The 22,233-nt window shown below is 31.6% G+C and overlaps 3 protein-coding genes across 5 annotated transcripts; 1 reads left to right on the top strand and 2 right to left on the bottom strand.

Moving 5' to 3' along the window:
• Nucleotides 1-988: 988 nt before the first annotated feature.
• LOC100746943 (E3 ubiquitin-protein ligase TRIM71) lies at nt 989-11,826 on the bottom strand. The gene is made up of 7 exons (XM_033323057.1): nt 11,743-11,826; nt 5,942-6,114; nt 5,303-5,656; nt 4,784-5,107; nt 3,911-4,201; nt 2,483-3,037; nt 989-2,016 (listed from the first exon to the last, which is right to left on the bottom strand). The coding sequence occupies exons 2-7, from the start codon at nt 6,038-6,040 to the stop codon at nt 1,435-1,437; spliced, it is 2,205 nt and encodes a 734-aa protein (XP_033178948.1). The 5' UTR covers nt 6,041-6,114; nt 11,743-11,826; the 3' UTR covers nt 989-1,434.
• A 2,238-nt stretch (nt 11,827-14,064) lies between these two features.
• Nucleotides 14,065-19,235, bottom strand: LOC105681318. Of its 2 annotated transcripts, none has more exons than XM_012390371.3 (5): nt 18,876-19,235; nt 18,554-18,670; nt 18,383-18,475; nt 18,137-18,243; nt 14,065-15,102 (listed from the first exon to the last, which is right to left on the bottom strand). In XM_012390371.3, the coding sequence occupies exons 1-4, from the start codon at nt 18,892-18,894 to the stop codon at nt 18,152-18,154; spliced, it is 321 nt and encodes a 106-aa protein (XP_012245794.1). In that variant the 5' UTR covers nt 18,895-19,235; the 3' UTR covers nt 14,065-15,102; nt 18,137-18,151. The 2 variants fall into 2 exon arrangements, with proteins under 2 accessions (XP_012245794.1, XP_012245793.1); XM_012390370.3 differs by lacking the exon at nt 14,065-15,102 and adding an exon at nt 17,649-17,729 and having other exon boundaries at nt 18,876-19,234.
• A 413-nt stretch (nt 19,236-19,648) lies between these two features.
• Nucleotides 19,649-21,655, top strand: LOC100746828 (telomerase Cajal body protein 1). 2 transcript variants are annotated; one of them, XM_024370420.2, is made up of 6 exons: nt 19,649-19,809; nt 19,922-20,031; nt 20,077-20,610; nt 20,687-20,919; nt 21,011-21,244; nt 21,321-21,655. In XM_024370420.2, exons 1-6 carry the CDS (start codon nt 19,759-19,761, stop codon nt 21,536-21,538), a joined length of 1,380 nt encoding a protein of 459 aa, XP_024226188.1. In that variant the 5' UTR covers nt 19,649-19,758; the 3' UTR covers nt 21,539-21,655. The 2 variants fall into 2 exon arrangements, with proteins under 2 accessions (XP_024226188.1, XP_003492600.1); XM_003492552.3 differs by having other exon boundaries at nt 19,922-20,610.
• Nucleotides 21,656-22,233: the final 578 nt, after the last annotated feature.

Below are 22,233 nucleotides of genomic sequence, written 5' to 3'. Positions count from 1 at the left end.
ATGTGATTGCGAAAGGAAAAAGTCGATGAGAATGGTAGATGAAATTAATCATATGCCAACAATAAACATGAACAAAATAATAATGATAATCAGTACTAGTCTATAGATACTAGTACAATGATGCTAGTACAAAAAATGTCTTCGATGTATGATATGTCCGAAATATTACTACGACATTGATTCTTTGTATTTCTTTGACAACTGTGGTATCGTTAAGAGACGATGTATTCTCATTCTTTCTTTATGTAAATACTTCCTTTGTAATTCTGTCCATACCATCGACTGTATATATCTAACTTTTATCTTGGTGCATTCCGTTATTTCACCTTAATTATACACACCGATAAAAGGATTTTTTAATCACAAAGATCCTTCATAAATTGCATTTATATCTCCTTGCGTAATCAACATGAGACGGTTATCACTAATTTAAACAATATCCTGAATTTTGATAGCTGGTCAATTCAGCATTCTACTCTATCATTATTTAATAATGATTTTTTCTTTTAAAAAAACATCTACTATGGATGGCGACAAATTTTGAAAGTAAAGCTAATGCAAGCTATAGAAGTAGAATTTCGGTATCTTTGTTACGAAATATCTACTATACCAGAGAAAATAGTTACATTTTCATGGGAAATGACAACTATTTTCTTTATATATATATATATATAATTATATCACTTGTATTGTGCTACTCTCAAACTTGCGATCCGATTTAATAAATATTCCCACCGAAAAAATAGACGAACAATCTTTTAAATTTTTACTAAAATTCGTTAGTGGGTAAAAAAAAAATAAATAAAAGTAAAACAACTCTACCGTTTATAAAACAAAAAAATTCCAATTTCCAATGGCCAGCATTTTATATCACACGAAAAATTTTTGATTTATAAAAATTTTCTAATATTCTTTATTGCAAAAAAATTATTATTGCCATAACCATACTCATTAATTATCGTAATTTTTCGTTTTCTGTTATTATCCATGAATTTACAGATAACGTTAAGTACGTAATAACGTAAAAATAATATTCCTCTCCAAACGGAACATCTATAGAGAAACGTTATTTCCACGTTGTGCTTATTCGCCACAGATGAGAACATCCATAGCGATATGATTTCAGAACGAAAAGTTCTGAAAGTTTCTTTTTTTTTTTTGTACTTGTGTATTTGGCACATAGACAATCCGAAGTTTCGAAAAGAATCTATACGGATTTTCATAAAATATATAATTAGTAAGAAAATATGTCTCTAATAATTTGTCTGACTAAAGCGTTACACGCTTGCTTCTAAAATATCAAACAGTTGTTGTGTTCGCAATCGTCGCGTAATTTTTTTTTTTTTTTTCTTTATCCCCCATATATAAAATCTTATTCTTACTGCCGCCTTCTTCCCGCCATCCCCTCTCTTATTTCTACAACCGATCGATCGTTTAAATAAGAAGGAGACGGTTGTTACCAAAATCTACGACGGCGATTTTACCGTCGGGGCATAAAGATATCCCCGATGGTCTGTCCATTTCTTCATCGCCCTTACCGTAGCTGCCGTATCGTTTTATCAACATACCAGACTTGTCGAATATCTGTATTCGATGGTTTCTAGAGTCAGCTACGATAATGTTTCCATCATCGTCGATCGCCAGACCTTGTGGTCTCAGGAACTGTTTGTTACCACCAGCGACCTTGCACTCGAAAATTTTGGCGGTTACGAAATCGGCATCGATAACCACTAGTCTGTGATTATTGAAATCAGTGGTAACAACCTTGCCTTGGGGATTGAAAGCAACGCCACGCGGTGAATCAAAATGCTTCCACATATTCGGCGAGGCTTCGAAGCCGTATTTTCGTAGGAAAGTGCCCTCAGGACTGAATAACTGGACGCGATGATTTCTAGTGTCGGACACGGCTATCTGGCATTCGCCGTTCACAGCCACATCCCATGGATAATTGAATTGACCACAGCGGCTGCCTTTTTCGCCGAAACATAGAAGAAATTGGCCATCCATCGTCAAAATCTAAAAATTGACGAAAATACGAATGATCCTTCTTCGACCCTAGCAAATTTAAATTTATCTATTTTCTACCTATTCTATTAACAAGTGTTTCGATCGCTTATTTTTAATTATTATGCTTATAATTATTATGCTTTCCTATTTGAATTAATCATAACGACTCTTGTCATGAAAAAAAAAAAAAAAAATTTCTGTAATATCGATATAAAAATCATGAAATCATGTTAATTAACAGAACTGTTGACAGTACTTCATATGGCTAACAAATTTGTTATACTTGCTTCTGAAAGTTGTTTCTCACATTTCGCTATAATAGTGGCATGTGACGGGATCATTACGGGTTTGTTTAGTTGTGTTTCTGTAATTAAGCGATATCGTACTAAAGATAAGCAAGTGTTCAAATAATTTCAAACTCGCTATTCTCTCACTGCTTATATTTAATATTATATTTGAGAATAGTTTGAATTACCTGTATACGATGATTATCTTTGTCAGCTACAATTATACGGCGACGTGCATCGACGGCTACGCCAGCCGGGCGATCAAAGTATCCTGGTCCGGTACCATATGCACCAAATCTTCTTAGAAAGGAACCATCTTGTTTATATATTTGAATACGATTGTTTGACCTATCTGCAACGACTATATGTCCTTTTTCATCACATGCTACGCCCCATGGTCGGCACAGATTGTCATCAATATCACCGCTGTTTCCAATTATTGTTGGGGCTTTCATTGGCACATCATGGCCTCGATTTACTACGACGGGCGAATCGCTTAAAGCAATTGGTCTTCCTCCAATTGGTGAAACTGATAAAAAACAGTATCTATATTCAAAGAGCATAGGACGCGGACTTTCATGGTGTCTCAGAGGTCGTCGATCGCCTATAGGTCCCGGATTATTCACCATAATGCTTCCAAAACTTGCTATAGCGCCCATTACATTCATCTCCATAGCATTGAAAGAGATCCAGTTTTCATCATGAGATGGAAGGGATCGATAGTTCTGATAGATTTGAAAAATCTGTATTCGATAAAAATCATACGTTAGTAGAGTGTTTATGCATCTTAAAGTGACGGAAAGGTATAAAATTTATTACTATAATGCTGAAATTTAGGAAGTTAAAGTAATCGATTTCAAATTTGATCTTTATAGCAGATATCTACGAGACGGTGTTATAGTGATTTTTATATTCCTTTATGAGACCTTTAATATTAACGTTATTATAAAAAATAATTCAATATCGATAAGCATCCTATACTAAATATTAATCTAATTTTTTCACTAAGGCAGTGACACAATATCTCTAAAAGAATAATGTAAAAGCCATATGAAACAACAAATCAATCAAATCTGTATTAGATTTTAGATAGAACGTATAAAGAAAACGCGTGTATGCAGAGGAAGATAATTTCAGCATGATTCTGTTCGTCTTTTTCATTAGCCTGTTTATTTATGAATATTGGTAATTCTAGAATTAAAATATTCCACGAGAGGAAACATTTGTCGAAATACTATCTAGATATTGGAAAATGATGCAGGATCAGGATCAGAGGATCAGAGATCGCAAGATCAGAGAGGTAGAAAAATGTTTTGTGCCATATATTCACGATTGAATATCAGAAGATTGATAACATGTGATATCTACCAACTAATATCAGATTTTAAAGAAACATTTCATATAGAGTAACCTAATAACTACGATGTTACAATTGTTAAATATATTTTGTTACAGTATTATTTTTTGATAACCAGCAATGTCGATAAAATGATAGTAGTGGAAAGATTTTTAGTACTATTAGTTTCACTACGTATAACGAATGTTGGGAGGATTCGTTAGTTATCTAGATATCGAAAACTAAAAAATATTAGATATTTGATTTCATTAATCAATACCTCAGCTGAAGCCATATCCTTGGTAATTGTTAGATTCATTGGATTGTTAATATAAGCTCTGTTCTCTATAAGTTCACTAATTTTGTCAGCAGCTCGAGTTAGTCGCATTATTCCATTTCTGATCCCCTCCTCTCTTTCCTGTAGCGCAGCATATTTTTCAATTCTGGCTTTCTCGATACTGTCTAACAGTTCTCTTTCTCTCGCCTCCAAAGCGGCAGCTATTCTTTTCGTGCACATCGTCAAATCTGCAGCTGCTTGTCTTGCTTTTTGATCTAACAGTTCTGCCGCTACCTGCAAAAGAAATTGTAGATACGAACATTTTACGAATACATTAAAACTCTCCACCTGCACACTTGTTTACTTTCACACTTGATTTTAAGTGAATTTTCATTTTCGCCATATTTTTGTTCAAATTTTGCTCTCCTTAAAAGAATCGAAGTAACATGCAGCGGTAGAAACTATCGGAGAGTATACTGGAAACCTGGTTAGAAGAGTATTCGGAAATTTTCATATTGAACAATTTTTGAAAACAAAATCCTAAAAAAGAACAGCTGCATGGATTTAGACAACCCAGTAAGCAGATGACGTCAAAGATAAGATTGCAAGCGAACGGTTAATAGGAGCATTATTCTGTATATTTAATTTTTCTAAAAACATTGTATCTAATTATATATTTCGACATAGATGTTGATAATGTATCAATAATTCTTGATTTAAGATATCTAATATTAACCGTCATTATTTCAGTCAATTCGCTGTGCTTAATCTTTCTAAACGGTACCGACACAATAATATTAAACATTCTCGATGTAAACTATCATTATCATATTTTATTATATCTGCGATAAATGAATTTCTCTAAGGATAACTTACTTGCACATTATCTAATTCATCCGTGAGGATCGAAACTCCAAGCTTAGCGTCTTTCAGTACCTGGCCCGCTTGAATGCAAGTTTCTTCAATGGCTTTATTGAAATCAATTGTAGCGTGGTCCTGATGAAGTTGGAATCCACACTCAACGCAAATAGGTGCGCAACAAGTCTGACAAAATAATCGTTGACCATGACGATGAATATCGCAGTAAAGTGGCTTTTGTAAAAGAGACAAATTTGGATTAACGACTGCGGGGTTCAGTACCTCCGTCGGTGCATCTTGCGGTGGAGCACATTCGGCCCCGTTCTCTGCGTCCGGAAGATTCTGTGTACAAGAAAAGAAGATACTTCATTAGCATATAACGTAGTTCTATGGTAGTTCTCAGATACTATTGAAATTTCTACTTTTTAAAATTTATTTTATTCGTCGATAAGAAACCTATAACGAATAAACTTAAGTTAAAGATTACACATAGAAGTTAACCGTTTAAGGAAGGCTGATAGATCAAAATATATTTACCAAACGCTGACGCCTAGAGCACTTTCCGCAAAGTATCTCAGTACAATCCTTGCATATATCGTTAGCTTGTAAGAATCTACCACTGCGGGAACCCGATATACCCGATATACCCGATATACCCGATATACCCGATATACCCGGTATACCCGGTATACCCGATATACTCGATATACTCAAACTACCACTGCAGACTTGTGCTAAAGTGGTAATCAATTTATCCATGTTACATTCTTCTGGGGATGCACTGAAACCGGGTGGGGAGTTCATGCTGTTTGGGGACGATGCACTAGTGCCTGGTGGACTTACGCTGGGATTATCGGGTCTGATAAGTGACGGCCGGTATGCATTGGCCAACTGTAACGAAAGAAAACGTACAAGTGTGATAGAATAAAAATCAAAATCCTTTACTTTATAATTGAACACCTTGGATCCGTTAGTACCTCACTAAGGTATTGCAAAAATGTTTTAAATTTATGTAGAAATGGATATTAAATGAAACTTGCATTAAAAAATCTTGTTTTTACTTGTTTTGTGTGTGTAATGTGTAAACATGTAAAATTATTTAAGACATCCATATTGATCTTGTGTGTGATTCAACATTGGTAAGTGTGAATAATAAAAGTTTCTTTCACTTCATACCCTAAGAAGTTCTGCATTCGGATCTTCCGGTCCTGGGATGTGTGGACGGCTTGGAGTATGAAAGAAGTAATTTAATCTAGAATTGTGATTGTGATCCATGACGCTGTAGGTGTGTAATTAAAACACTTCGGGAAATTCAATATGGAATTGTTGTCTCGTCGTGATAACTTCACCTGGAACAAAAATAATTCAAATAATTTAAATCAAGACTTAAGTAATTATTTTCATTATATTACACAAATTTTTGTCAAACGTGAAAGTAAGTAAAGCTGTACTCTAGCTTACACGTTGTATCAACCACTACATACACCGTAAACATAATGTAAGGTTCTGTATGTATAAAATCCTAAGAAAATGAATATTAATTTCTTCGCTGATTTCTGCAGAAACTTTTACTCTTAAACAATATGGTGTATATATATATGTACGCATACATATACAGGATGTCTAAGGTATTCTCAACGAAATTTTGTCAAAACATTTTGTAGGTAGAAATTTTATTCGTAACAAACGACGTACCCGTATATAACATCTTTCCCTTACTTATATCCGTAGAAGAAATTGAAGATCGACTTAGAGAAAACTGGGACACTCGACAAGACATAGGGATACTTCTCGTTGGTCCCTTTAACAATCATACTGTATCGATTGTGACTTACGGGTCAAAAAATATTGAATGTATTTACAGTATCATAGTTACAAGCTGAATCAAGATCGATTCATAGGGGAGTCAACGGAAAAGCATTTTGAATCGTACGGATGACCTCTTGATCTAGTTTTAAAGACGAAACACCCCTGCACAGCTGGTTCAAGGTCATCATATGAGTCCTGCACAGCCAAGAACCGTGATACCCTTTTTAGTTCGGGGGTCGAGAAATGGGATCCCGCATCCATTGGTGGGACCTCGTAGAAATCAATAACAGTAGGAAATTCGACGTAAGTACACACGTATCGCCGTCTATGTGTTTCTAAATGAATGTTTCAGTCAGCTTCTAATCGTAACTTTCTCCATCCGTTAAAGTACTATTCGTGACTCAAATATAGAGACTTCGATTCGAAGGGATAGAATTCGTTACTTCATTCGTTTCATCGTCACCTCTGTTGAAGATGGTATTGAATGAAAATGTATTTCGAATTTGTGGTAAATGGTGAAGACACGGAAAATTTTCCAGGTTTCTATTGTTATTTATATGAACTATAGTCAAATTAGGGGATTTCTAAAGAAAAAAAAACAGAATCCTTAAAAACGGAATCGACTTTCAGTTTTCTATGGGGCCACGTGGCTTGAAAGTTACTTATTTCCTTATATTATTATTGCATTATTGCTATCAGATGACTTATCTATAGCAATTACTAAAAATCTAAATTAATGTGAATCTCATTCTAGTTCGAAAGCTGCTACTCCAGTTGCTCTAGAAGTTAGAAATTACACACTAACTTCGTAACATGATGCGACTACAGTATAAATCACGCTTGCGTCAAGAATAAAATGAAATTAACATCTCAAACAAGCTTCTGACATTAACATTAATGTACGAATATTTGCATTTCTATTTCTAGAAATACTCATGCATCTACTTGTAATATATTATAAAATAGCATATTGTAATATATTTAAAGAATGTAAAGGTAAATATTGTTAAAAACGACGAAAACCAAGTCCCATTCTGTGATCTCTCGGGTTTCGAATTACGTAACAAATAAAGTGTTATTAAGAATAATATTTGCTTTTAATTATTAAAAATATTTCTCCTGTAAATTATATTTCATATTATACACAAGATCGAATGCAACAGTTATATGGTGAGAGTATTTACGTTATGAAATTATGAATCTTAAACTACATTAAAATTTCTATCGTACATTTATAATAATAAATCAAAAGAATTCCTCAATGAGAATTAATAGCAGCGTTTAAACAAGAATTTAGTCTTCTAGTCTTTCAAGTTCTTCAATTTAACGCATACTTCAAACCGAATATTAATATGACAGGGAAATGACTCGCGTGGCTTTCATAAATGTAAAATCTCATACAACGAGTTCAATACTGACAACCGTATGAATGAAACTTCATCGTCTGGCCGATAATACTGTTAATTAGTTTTCAATTGTGTGAATTCCGTTCTTATGTAACCACATAACTCATTAATTGACACGTTTATCAAAGAGTATATTAGAAAATGCATTCTGAAATCTGAATAAAATTATATTCATTAATTACAACTCTATAATATTCGTTTAACTATAATTAATGAAATATCAACGACGACAAAATATATTGTACGTTATTTCAGAGTGAGTATATCCCTTAATTATATTTCAGAAATTTCTCTAATACAAAACGTCAATCACAATTTATTTCTTATATAAAATGACTTGTACGCATTATACGTTTAGGAAAAACCTAATTTATTAACTTTTTATCAAAAGTTTAATATAATACCATGCAATTCTATTGCTTTTTATATCGCGTTTAACAAACGTAATTTGTTTTAAATAATTTGTAAAACGTTTGCTAATAATATAATATTGGACTGGCAAAATTCCTGAACAATCATCCTGAACGAAATTATTGAACAATCAAATTTTAATAAAATGCAATATTGCAATACTCGCCTGATAAAATCTGTATGACCCTTATAGTATAAGGATGACCTCCTCTCACTTTTGTATGAAAAAAAAACTGTTCTATTTATCGAATAAGAGTATAAAATCGACAAAGAAAATGTTTCAGGCAAACGAAAAACTTCTAATCTAACATTCGACTAAAAATAGAAATTTACAACACGAAAACAAAAATATTTCTATAAATATTCTACATTTACGATAATTTAATAAATTAATAAAAACAAATCTACTAATTATTTGTTTAATAATATATTTATAAAAGTTGGTCCATTATGACTGCTAAGAATCAGGGATGGTTTGTCTATGAAGAAATGGCACGTCTGGTTTACGGTAATTTCAAGCGAAAACCCTACACATTGACCTGCAAACTTTCCCTTTTTCCGTTTTTCCAGCAGCTGGCCTGCAGCAGTTAGGGGGTGCTATCCTTGAAATTACCATGGTGACGAAGGTTAGACTTGCTATTCTTTTCGAGGGTCAAAAAGAAAGAGAAAGTGAAGTATGTGTATCTGTCATTCCCTGGGACCCCCAGTATAGCAACAAGAGGAATTGTAAACGCGGCTAGTAACAGGTAACTGTCACTATTCTACGAGATATTTGAAAAATTTGTCCGATGTTTCAAATTTAAAATTGTCACTAGGGAGCAAAGAAAAGAAGATAAGGAAAATATGAAAAGGAATTATCTAGCTGTTTCCTGTTTGGGTTACTGAATATATATATGGGATGCTTCCTTTGTAGAAAAGATGCTGAGAATTGTTTTCCAAGGATATTGTTTTTGGAATTTTACACGAAAGTGAAATTCAAAAGCTTTTACTTTTGATGAATTAATGTATGAAAATATATATAGAATGGAAATAAAAATTAATGAAATATCGCTCCGTAGATTTTGATATTCTAAACAATTCATCCGGAAACAATGCTTTTATTTCATGTCGATCAAAAATAGGATAAGCGAAATATGGAAAACTAATTTGAATTTAAATTGGTTTTAATGATAAATTGATTTTAAATTGTATTTTTATTATTTCTCAATATCGACTGTATGAATGTTTTAAAGAAAACTATGCTTAGAGTATAGCAAAAAATAGCTAGAAATTCATACAATGTTTTGCTACCTGACGAGCAATATTATGTACGTAAAGAAAAATTAGCTGGATATTTCGTGTAAATAGTTATTTAAATATATAATGTAATATATTAAAAGTTAAAATTGAAAAAATATAAGTGGACAAAGTATGAATATAAATCGAAATATTTTTATAAGATTTGTTTCTCAGATAAGAGAAAATACACGCGTCTGCGTATCTATCGGACGATATATACGTGTATATATTTATTTTATTATATTAAAATATAAACTCTTCAGTTTATTATATCATTAAACCCAATAAAATTTTTTACAACACACAATTTATACTTACAGTTTAAAAAATTCAGAAAAAAGTTCTTTTAAACATTCAATGTTGATATTTCAAAATGTCTTCTATTCAAATTATATTAAACAAATTCATTTATATACACTTGTACGTATAAATAATAAAAAATAAAGAACGATTAAATATTAACTTCACGATACCACCGTATTTTTATTGAAAAATATTTTCAAAGTGACAGAAAGTAAGCGATCATTGAGACACGTTTGACAAACCGATGAAAATGAACGAACTTTCCGAATTTCGTTTTCATCGTTGGGTAACGTCGTCGTAGATACTTACTTTCCCTCTCGTTCGAATTTCAATGTCGTTCGAGAAGAGCACTTTACGACACAAATACACGAATGTAAACGAACAACGTTCGACCTGTGTGACAATCAATTTTCAAGCTATCTAATTAACGCCCTACGTCGCTCTATTCGATCACAACATTAATAATACCTTTAAACTGACCGAGAGTCAAGGATCGATGGAATCGTTTTCACTTTCGTTCACATTGCGGGAGCGTACGCTCTCATTTATTTAAAGTTACATGAAACAGGAGAGTCGTTTGCCTCTCTTTGTCTAACGATTTTCATTCAAATTACAAAAAAAAAAAGAAAAAAGAAAAAAACAACAAACGAACTATAAATCTAACATAGAAAATACGTTAAAATGTTAAAAAAAAAAGAGATAAATACCCTTGTTAAGAAGAAGTTGTTCCTAGAAGGCCAAGATGAATGGTTGAAGCAAGAAGTATCAACTGATCCTCCACCGCTGGAGGCTGGCGCGGTAATTAAGTTTAAATGGATGGAAAGACCGGAAGAAGTGTGAGCACGTGGTCGTCGAAGAATGCAACTGCAGGGGTATGTCGGACCTCTGATGTCTAGTGATCTCCCGAATTCGACAACTCGAGTACTGAGTTCTGGTTTGAAACTCGGATCCCTTTAGCACCCTCTGCCCCTCTCCTTCTCTTCCTCTGCTCCCCCGCTCCAACCCTCGGCCATCCGTTTAGCCAGGCAAGCGAGCTTTTCTCGACCAATCGAGAGAATGCATTTTTACCCCCACATTCGAATTGGCGATTCACACCCCCGCACTATCTTTCCACGTTGGAGCAACAAATACACAATACTCCTTTTTTCTCTCTCTCTCTCCTAACTGTTCTATCCCTACCATCCCTTACCATCTATTTTCATTCGATTTAACGTTTACGTTTCCCTACGAGGACCTAAGAATTTTCGTTAAATCGAATCATTTCAGATCCAGATATATATCGGACCAATCCACTTCGAGTTATAGGCAGCATATATACAACTCCAACATCACTTATAAATTATTATAAAAATCAATTATTAAGATTTATAAGTTATTTCGTTTGGAAGTGAATTGGAAGAGGTCGGCGCCTCGCAGTGTGAATGTGACTACACGGAAATAGTGGCATGCACAATATGTATCCATATGCAATGAAGCTTGAGGTCCAGTTAAACGTGTTATTCACCAGGTGCAGAATAAATGAATGACCAAGCAACGAGGAAGAGCGGAAGCCAGTTCCTCAACGTGCATGACTCTAACGCTAAGAATGATGTAGAGCTCGTGGTCGTAAACACGAGAGATGAGAGCTTTTCACCGAGGGAAACACGATCACATCGCTCTATACATGATTACTGTACGGTGTCATTGTGAACGATTGCACTCGTGTGCGTACGTACGTGCATTCGATAGATCGTTAGTATTTGATTTCTCTTACGAGGGATAGAAACTTACCACTGTGGCGGCATTCCAGGGCGCAGACGATTTAATCGTAGCCACCTCCTCCAGAGCGTACGTGTACATGCAGCTACGTAATCCAGCACCTATATACTCGGCGGAAGAGTTTTCCATGTCAAGGGACGATAGGACGCGTGCGCGGGGAAATCATGAATGGAGCCCACCGCTCAATGCGAGGGGAGTCCAGCTACACAATCACAATCATACATCCACTCTACTTTTATTTATATCCCTCCAACGGCGACCTTCAACCAAGGTAGGTTTGATCAGACAAATCAGGTTCTCCATTCTGTGGAGAAACAGGTGTCATATCGATTGTTCACAGTTTTTATACAACGATTATTCTCGTCAAAGGACGCAAAACGATGATAACTTATGATCCTGAAGTTGGTGCCTTTAGGTCCATGTGCACATTTTATTTGCACAAGGCAATCGATGATCTCTGTTGGAAATCATGCTTGCTAGAGCTATTTGTAATATGCATAATTTTTGGTCTCTCTTGGGGGTGGGCTAAATAGATAAACAATGTGTCAGACATTTACAATTACAGTTCTTTGATGTATTTCATTAAATTTCTTCTTCCTGATAGAAGTTTATTTTATGAAATTGATTTTTCAGTATCTTATACTCTTTATGAGAATATCGTACCAGTTATTGATAACCGTAGAATAATCTAAAATTAAAATTATGTTATACGAGAAGCCTGTTGAACATTCAAATCGAACGAGTAAATGAATATTGATTTCAATCATGGAAGTGTTATAAGTATTTATGCGAAAGATATAAAGAGATAAGGAAAGAGAATAAGGTGGGAGATATAAACCTGAATATTTCTCTTCAGTTTTCACGTCAATTGCTAATTTACCGAACCAGAATAATAGTCGAGCTTATAAACATATCAGGTGATTGATATGTTCTCTTTTGAGTCCACGCACCTATTAATATGCAAATAAAACTGGACGTAAGACATGAACGATATGAATGGAAAAATATTTCTATGGAGAGTTGTTGGCACGATCAATTCCCGAATTGCATGTGATTCGCTTTTTATAAGGTCGCCATTAGTAGTAACATTGACGTATGAAGAATTAGCGCAACCTCAGGTTTATGAATGAGTACCTTGGGCGTGAGGATCACGTGGCGCGGCGCTGTGGCGCTTTAACGATCGAGAACATCCTGTCTCCTCCCTTCGTCGAGCTTTATCACACACTCCCCTCTTTTCTCCTTTGATATGACCAGTACAGGATGTATCATTTATAGGATCTGGGTCGTATCGGAGCGATCAGGATTCAGCAAGTACAGATATCCTGCAAACGAAATATCATTTGCTGGAAACATCGTTGTTCAACGGAGAATATCTTGAGACTTAACGCAAAGAATTTTCCGAATGAAATATTTGTTTATAAAGCATACTTAATTGTCGAAACATATAGGAAAAGTTGAATTAGTATCATCTTTTTTTCTGTAATATCCGAAGTTTAATTTTGGGTGATAGAGAAACTATGATTTTATGGGAATGTACGTGTTGACAGTATATGATTTATGATCTTATCGTAATTCACATTTAAGTATTAAGCATTTAATGCCATCTTTTTATATCATTAAATTGTTATACAATCTATCAAAGTAGTTATACAAAGTAATTTACGATTACTTTGAATTACATTTACTATGGACAATCGAAATATTTCTTATGTTTTAAAATGACAGATTGATCAAAACTTTTTAGTGAGTTGTAGGATACAGGAGGCAATCCGTGGGCGTACCTAAGTGCTTACATAGTTGTGGGTGCACATGTGGGCGGATTTAGCAGAAAAGTATAAAGTCATTGTTTTTGGCAAGATCACGTCTAACGCAAACAGTTAATTCCTTCATACAATAAAAAGATACAAAGTATCTAGACAGACTAATATCTTTCAAAATATACTGTACGTTTCGCTCTACCACATTAGTTTATGTAATTAAATAAATTGTAACTGTCTCAAATTGAATAAGTCTGTATCGAAGTATATTAATTTAAAGGATATTATCATGTCACTGTTACTGTACAGTACTGTTACGAATAAATTATCTTTCACTAACGCTGAATAAGCACATAATAACGTAATAACATTATGCCTGTTTAATGTAGCCATTTCTATAGACTGATCCTCAACGCGAGAATTGATTGTAATTTTAATAAACAACAAAGAAAGAATAAATTTCTATAAACTGTTTATGTATTTTGATATGAACAAACAATGCCTGATGTCAGAAGCCCGATGCAGCAAACTGACATTTTAATAATAACGTGTACGAATTATGAATGTGATTAGCAGAATATTTAATAATTTTGAAATCTGCAGGAAAGTACAAATGTTCAAAGTATATGAAATATTCTAATAATATTAAAAATATAAAAAAATACATTTTTTTCAATCAGATAGCTACATTTATAAACAGCTTATCGACCGATAAGATTGAATCTTTGAAACGAAAGTTTTCATGTAAAATTCTACGTTATAGAGTAACCTTTCCTTTCTTTGCCCAAAACTTTGCACCAATGACCACCATGACGAAATTCGGTGGAACGAATTTTTCTCGAAGCGTCAAACTTTCCATCAACAGACACTGTAGTAAACCACGATGTAGCCAACTTTCCAGAAGGAAAGTTGGGAGCTTTTTTTCGCACCGAGGTCCGATATATCTCAAAATTTATTATGAGAGAAATTTGGAAGTTTCGATCGGCCAAGGCTGCTGTAACGTTCGTTGTGTCATGAATTTTCGAGGATAGGATAGTTGAAACTTTTCGTGAATGGACCAGTTCGATGAATTGAAACGGCGTGTAGCGCTAGCTATACATAAGTACACGCGTATATAGTCTCCACCCACGCTTTATGCGCGGGCGTCGCGACGAAGGCGTCGTAGCAGTTTCGCTCTTGCGATGACCTTGGAAGCACCCACGCGCCAAAAGAGACCACCACGCGGGGGTGGTTCGTTCATCGACGTTCCAGCTACTCTTCTCGATTTTCCTCCCCATTCTCTCTCTCTCTCTCTCTCTCTCCCTACGTACTTACGTATTTCCTATACGCAATATAGAATGCGCGTGCGCCATTCTAGCGCGTAAACGGAATTCACCTTCATGTTAAAATTCACGGTTCCCATTTACGTAAGTAGCTTATTATGTCCTCTCTCATTGGCGAATTCGTTCGTTCGTCAGTTTAATTTGACGATAACGCTTTCCAGCGTCAAAGTATATATTGCCAATGTTTAACGTATCATGATAGAAGAAATGAAAATTAGTTATGTCTGTGACGCCTTTGTCTCATAATGTAAAGGAACTGCTTGGTACTTCGTGCAAAGAGATTATTTCCTCACCTATAAAATAAAGGAATTCGATTTTAAATTGTTGCAAAATTGAACGTTAGAATTTTTGTACTTATAGATAAATAGTTATAGCATGTAAAATGTAGAAATACTTATTTGTATATACGTTCCTATATAAGTTATTTAGAAGATGAGAAGTATATGTGCGAATCGTCCCTTATACAGGAATCAATTTACTCAGAAACTGATAATTCTGCTTGAAAAATATACGTTATAACAGAAAAATTTAAAAATTATCGCTGCCTATATACGATACAATTATATCTATTTTTTATATAATTTATATATATTAACTATACAGTTATAACGTCTTTTTTCTGGTCAATTTAAAGTACTTCTCAACGCGAGAATTGATTGTAATTTCAACAAATAAATAAAAAAAAGAAAAAATCTTTTAAGAAACTTTCCAATCAGTTCTGGCAATCTTCTAAAAAAAATTTTTTCAATCGTCGTCAAAAAATAGATATTGTTCTTTCTTTTTTAAGAATTAAACATCGTTGCAAATTGGAAAATCGAATCACAACTTCTTTCAATTTTATGTCAAATTTTCTCCTGAAACATTGAGAGCCTTCTTGTTTCACGAAATAAGAACGAGATTGCGACATAAAATTTCGAAGATCGTAGAAACTTAATATTCTATGAAAAATTCTAAACAAAGTGGAGTAAATAATTTTTAAATAAAAATAAAATTATTTTTCTATATTCCTATACCTTTATGGTTCTTAACGCGTAAGCTAAGAAAAATGCCATTGTACACAAAGTATTTACTGAGGCCTGCAAGTACATCCCATTTGAAAGACTTTTCCAGAATTTCCCCGAAAACACCGAGTGCAGATGTTTGTTACGGATTATTGTACCTTTTACTATGCATTTATGGCATGGGGTCGAAGGACAAAGATCGGAGGCTTTAAAAATTCTTACTTTTGTGGGTGTGTAAGAAAGCACAGGATTGCAATTTCCGCTGAACTTCGGGAGAAAGTTTTCATTATTATGAAGAATTTAAAAATGTCGAACTTCTAACAATTGTAACATAAAATATATCAAGACATATATTATAAATAATTGAAATAATATTATAAATAATTATAAATAATTTATATTGAATATATAACTATACATATATATTGAATTTCAGTTATAAATAGAGATTTGAAGTAAAGTTATATTAAGAAGTAAAATTATTTTTATTTAATGAATTATATACTTTTCTTACTAGGTAATATTTTTGCTTGTTAATGTTATATTAGAAGAGTAAGATATATATTTATAACAATAACAATTAGAATAAATGAAACAAGTATTTTCGGAGACTTGTCTTTGTGATTTAGCAAACAATTATGGTCAAATATAGCCTGCATTTAAATTAACGGTACAAGTAACAATCTACTTGTCAGTTCAGCAATAATACCATGAAGTTGTTAAAATTTATGAGTCGCAGAGTGAAATTTTGACCACTTCGACACATCTGCTACAACACTGGAAACCTTTGTTCCAACAGTATTTCCTTAATTCCTTTCTGTAATTATACCTGCTTGGACTGTAAAAGGAATTTTCGCCAAGGACACAAAAGATATGCATGGGTCAAATGGTACAAAGTATGCATGAGTCTATTCTGTAGAATTTCTTTAAGAAGACTAAAACGTAGTTGTTGGATTCTTAAGGTCTAAAATCCATTATCTTGACAGCGCAATAAATCACTATTACCTTTAAATCACGCAGTAAATCACGACTACATTACCTTTATTTTCTTATATTTATTAAAAATTTTAAAATGTTTATTAAAAAAACTTAAAAATGAGTAAAAAATATACTCCTAAAAAATGCTCCTAATAATGTAATAATAATAAAAATAAAGATATTTTTAAGATACAATATAATGTATAAGAATACAATATATAAGAATGTAATACAATGTAAGAATATAAATACAATGTATAGGAATATAATAAAACTGACTAAAAAATCTGTAATAAACTCTTCTGAACATTACGCGAATTGAAAAATGTTATAGTTCAAAATAAAACAATTGTTGCATATAGTTCATATATATATATATATATATATGAACAAGAGGGAAAATAGTTAAACATTTGATTAAATTCAACTTTTTAAATTTAAATTTTTAAACATTCTCATAAAATTAGAAAAAGATATTCTGATACAATTATTCGATTAATCACCTATTTATTATTTTATTTATCCACGGTTCAACAATAAAATATTTCTTAAATAATCCCTTCTTACTATTTTAAATAATTCCTCTCTTAGTAATGTGCTATTTATAGTTCATGGAGTGTAGCCATACAAATTTTTTTTTTTTTATTTATTTGTTGAAATTACAATCAATTCTCGCGTTGAGAAGCCATACAAATAATTCTAAAAACCTATTTCGTTACCAATATCCACAATAGCTCAATATGTACTTGTAAAACGTATTTGAATATCCTTGTATTATAAAATTGATAGAATATATAACCTATACTTATCAATATGTCTTTTATCACCTATTAGGATTCTAGATTTTTTAAATCTGCTTGAATTTTATTACTCTAGTTTACAAAGAAAACCTACACGATGTAACCAGGATTTTATAGATTTTTACTCTTTAAGTTATACATCTGAAAAATATAAAAAATATGTTAAGTACATATTCAGTGTGCACTATACGTAAGAATTATCATATAATTCTTACTATCTATTCTTACTATCTTACTATTCTTAATATCATATAATATAAATGGGAAGCACAATTTTCTATTAAAACTAACTATTACAATACACTAATAATGAAAAACGCAATGCATGTTTCATATCTGAAAAAATTACGAATTAATCAGCTTTTATCCTTCATACATTTTGTGATTGGTACTATAGTGTTTTGAAAAAAAAAATAAGAAACATTCGTATTCAGAGCTAATAATGAGTAGTGTTCAAGTGTTCGAACATATATATATATATATATATGTAGTTTTCATAAAATAAATATAAATAAAATTTAAATATTTATTTCAATAAATGACTTAACTTTTTAATTTAACATTTACAATGGCGTCGCAGGTGTTATAGTTATAAATGGCTTTAGTTTTCTTCTCGTTTTATTTACTAATGACGCTGACCGCTTTATATTTGATTCTAAAAAAGATTAAATGTTAATATACATATAATAGATTATTATTAGCTTTTATACTGAGAAATAACTTTGGCGTTAAGAAATTTCTCTTTCGTATTTATTTTGTTATATTTAAAATTCAAATACTTTAAGTCTACTTACTAATTGCAGAATACGTATATAATTGCTTTAAAACGGCAACTGGTCTTATGGGTTTCGTATCGATTCTAGGTGAAACTTCCAGTGTTTCTTCCTCAATAAAGTAGAAAATAGTTATAATTACATTCTATATAGATATAATATTAGGAGAATAAATATAGCAATAACACAAACCTTGTAAATTTATGTTCGGTAACGATGTACTTCGTCTTTTTCCGAATTTGTTTATTGGGCTATGCTCTTCTTGAAATTCAATTGCATCATAGTACTCTGTACTAGAGTTTGATTCACCTGAGTAAGGTAAAAGAAAGCTTTTCTTATTAAAAAGTACTTCATTAATTAATTTTCAATTTTAAAACTGAAATTAAGTTGTATGTTTGTTATATACAATTATATTAAACAATATTTATACTGTATAACATTTTGTTTAGAAGTAATGTGTTTAAAGTAATTTTTGTTACTCATTTTTCTTCTATTAAAACATTTTATCACTTACGATCCCAACTTTCCATCATTTCAACTTTTCTTTATGATTGCTGACTGCTTACTAAGGGATGGAATGTAAATCCTATACTATTTCGGGACAAAAAACGTTACATTTGATTTAGATGTTGTGTTTACCAACAAACTTTAAAATACGTGTAAATTTATAGCTAACGATACGCTTCACTAAAAAAGATTCTATTATGGATTAAACAGGATTTGCTTAAAATTTTAATTTTTAATATACATATGTAAAAGATAATGGAAAAGATACAAGATTCTTTTAGTAGTTAATTTTCATTGAAAAAGTTACAAAATATGAAAAGAATTGTATTTCCGTTTTGTCTTTGCCGCGTATCGTAACGTCACTGATAGCCATTTGTAGCATTGATGAAGGAGTGAGCCCCTCATTTTCTTTACCGATATATAGTATTTTGAAATATCACGTGGCTTTCTATCGCAATTGTATCTTTGGTAATTAATACTTGATACCACGGTCGTATTTTAATACATAAAGTTTTATTCTGGTAATTTATAGAATTTACAGTTAAGTAAAAATAAAATATCCCTATGTGGCATTGTTTATTTTTCAGTTAAATCGCTTTTCATTTCATATATGGTGTTTAATTCTAGTTTTATGAACGATCAACACATGCAGATGACAGTAGAACATAATATACTGAAATAATTTATTATATATAGGAAATAATTTATTATGCCGTAACAGATACAATATATATAAAAACAATTCTTTTGATTTATGTATTATTTTATAAATTGTAAACATATTTTACAATTTATAAATATTTTAATGTTTACAAGTTTGAATTATATAAAATATGTACCTTTTTAAATATAATAAGGTAAAAAGGTAATGTTTTCATTCATTATTCACAATGGAATGTTGTGAAGATACAGAAACAACTACAAAACCTGTTGTAGATACGGTAAATCTTAAAACTTAAAATTAATATTTTCTTGATGAATTTATAAAAAATTTATAGAGTAATTATTAAATTTTTATTAATATAGTACTTTCTATTTTATTGTATATTTTAGCCAGAATCAGTGGCGATTGAAGAATCATCAATTTTCAAAGACACAAAAGTGTCACAAGATTTTCAAAAAGAAGAAATTTTAAGAGGGAGAAAAGGAGAAGGTGCTACAGAGAAAATACCAGTAGTCGCGGAAAAGATAAGAGAAAATATTACAGGGAAAATACCAGAAGTAACAGAAAAATTAGAGGAAGATATTACAAGGAAAATATCAGAAGTACGAAACAATGAAAGCTTGCTACTTACTAGTGAAATTGAAGCTATAAAAAATATAGAAGAAACATACTCAACCAATTGGTTTTATTACAATTGGAATAATTCTCCAAGATTATTATGCGAAGCAACTGCAGAATATCAGACAACTGAATCATATGAAAATTTTACAAAGGGTTGTCAGTGGTCTCCTGATAAAACATGTTTACTAGTACCTTCTGAAGATTTTAGGATTCGAATTTATGAACTCCCTACAGAATTATATTCTGAAAAAATTCCTTCAAATTTATCATCCACAAAATTTTCAGCAGCTTTAACAGTAAAAGAAGGAGGACTTATATATGATGCTTGTTGGTATCCTTTTATGAATTCATGGGAACCTGCAAGTTGTTGCTTTTTAAGTACAAGTAAAGAAAGTCCTATACATTTATGGGATGCTTTTAATGGTGAATTAAGAGCAACTTATCGAGCTTATAATCAGTTAGTAATATAAATAGTTTACCAATATATTTATATTTTCATTAAGTTTTTATTAAATATTCTATTCTGTTGTTAGAGTTGATGAAGTAGAAGCTGCAATTAGTATTCAATTTATTGACTCTGCTAAAGAAGTATGGGCTGGCTTCAAAAATGCTTTAAGAGTGTTTAATGTGGAACATCCAGGTCGCCAAATAAATACCATTCAATTTAAAAGAGATTTTCCAAATGTAATAGGTCTAGTTTCCTGTATTCGAGAAAATCCAATTATGCCAGGATTAGTTGCTTTTGGTACATATTCTAAGAACATTGGTAAGTAAATGATATCGATTATATTTCATTATGAAAATATCACTAATGCTAACAATATAATTCTGATAATTCACTTATATACTTTTGTTAGGTTTATATAGAGATGGGCCATTATGTACTTTTAAAACAGGAAGCGGAGTGACTCAAATTGAATTTAGCCCTTGTGGAACAAAATTATTTTCTGTAGTTAGGCGTAGTAATGAATTTTTATGTTGGGATTTGCGTAACCCAGGTAATGTTCTGTACTCCCTTGAAGGACGCCAGTCTGATACAAATCAGAGAATTCAGTTTGACATTACATCTAATGGAGATGAAATAGTTTCGGGTATGTTAATAAATAATTATTAAAATATGTTATATTATTGCAAAGATAATTCCTCTTATTATTTTAAATTTTTTAGGTGGTACAAATGGAGATATTAAAATTTGGAAATTACCACAAAGTTCAAATTGCGAAGATCTTAATGCATCACATAAAATAAAATTATCATGTGACTGTATAAATGGTGTAAGCTTGCACAAAAGTTTACCCATCATTGCTACCAGTACAGGACAAAGGTTTTGTGATAGCCTACCACAAGGTAGGGACAATAGTGTACGACTATGGTTGTGTTCTTAACTTGATAGTATAATAAACTATTGTAAAAATAGATACAATTACTATTTTATATATATATGGACCTTTCATGATTTGATATATGTATAACATAGATTTTTAAATAAAATATTTATATGATTGCATTTTATTATTTAACTATACAGAACTAAGTTTATCTACGTAATTTTTAAATAAATTGAGTATTTACTTGTACCAATAAATGACATAAAAGTGAAATTTTTAATGGATATAAAATTTATAATAAAATACATTTATAAATAAAAATGATATTTTTATTTTTTAACTTTTTATAATTGAATAACTCTAATTTAAAAGTAAATTAAATAAATGTTTGTAAATCAATTTCTTATTATTTCTAATGATTTCTAGAAAAAATTATGTTTGAAATATTTCAATTTATTTCAAATACTTTATTTACGAATACAAAAGTTCAAATCTAATTACTATAAATTTGGTATTTTCTTTTAATTTGTTTGATGTGTATATTTGGGAGGAAGTACAACAAACGCGTACATGGTAAGTACGTGCATTGAAGTAGCATATAAAGGAAGTACAAAGCTTTTTAAAAATTATTTCAAGCAAATATAAAAGTTATAAATATAAATAATTGAATTGAACCTGCTAAAATTCATATTTAAATAAAGTCAAATAATATTTTGCTTATAAATAGAAATTGTTAATGTTTTTAAATAGCA

This window comes from Bombus impatiens, unplaced genomic scaffold, assembly GCF_000188095.3.
Source record: "Bombus impatiens unplaced genomic scaffold, BIMP_2.2 scf_0765, whole genome shotgun sequence".
NCBI lineage: Eukaryota > Metazoa > Arthropoda > Insecta > Hymenoptera > Apidae > Bombus > Bombus impatiens.
Note: the sequence above shows the minus strand (reverse complement) of the source record. Positions and strands in the feature narration are given on the sequence as shown.

Coding starts and splice junctions, on each gene's coding strand:
- LOC105681318 (XM_012390371.3), bottom strand. Junction 18,476..18,553: donor ACCGAACATAAATTTACAAG/GTTTGTGTTATT, acceptor TCTACTTTATTG/AGGAAGAAACACTGGAAGTT. Junction 18,244..18,382: donor ATATACGTATTCTGCAATTA/GTAAGTAGACTT, acceptor AATCTTTTTTAG/AATCAAATATAAAGCGGTCA.
- LOC100746828 (XM_003492552.3), top strand. CDS start 19,759: ATGGAATGTTGTGAAGATACAGAAACAACTACAAAACCTGTTGTAGAT. Junction 20,611..20,686: donor ACTTATCGAGCTTATAATCA/GTTAGTAATATA, acceptor TTCTGTTGTTAG/AGTTGATGAAGTAGAAGCTG. Junction 20,920..21,010: donor TACATATTCTAAGAACATTG/GTAAGTAAATGA, acceptor TACTTTTGTTAG/GTTTATATAGAGATGGGCCA.
- LOC100746943 (XM_033323057.1), bottom strand. CDS start 6,040: ATGGATCACAATCACAATTCTAGATTAAATTACTTCTTTCATACTCCA. Junction 3,038..3,910: donor AGGATATGGCTTCAGCTGAG/GTATTGATTAAT, acceptor TATCGAATACAG/ATTTTTCAAATCTATCAGAA. Junction 2,017..2,482: donor AAGATAATCATCGTATACAG/GTAATTCAAACT, acceptor GTCAATTTTTAG/ATTTTGACGATGGATGGCCA.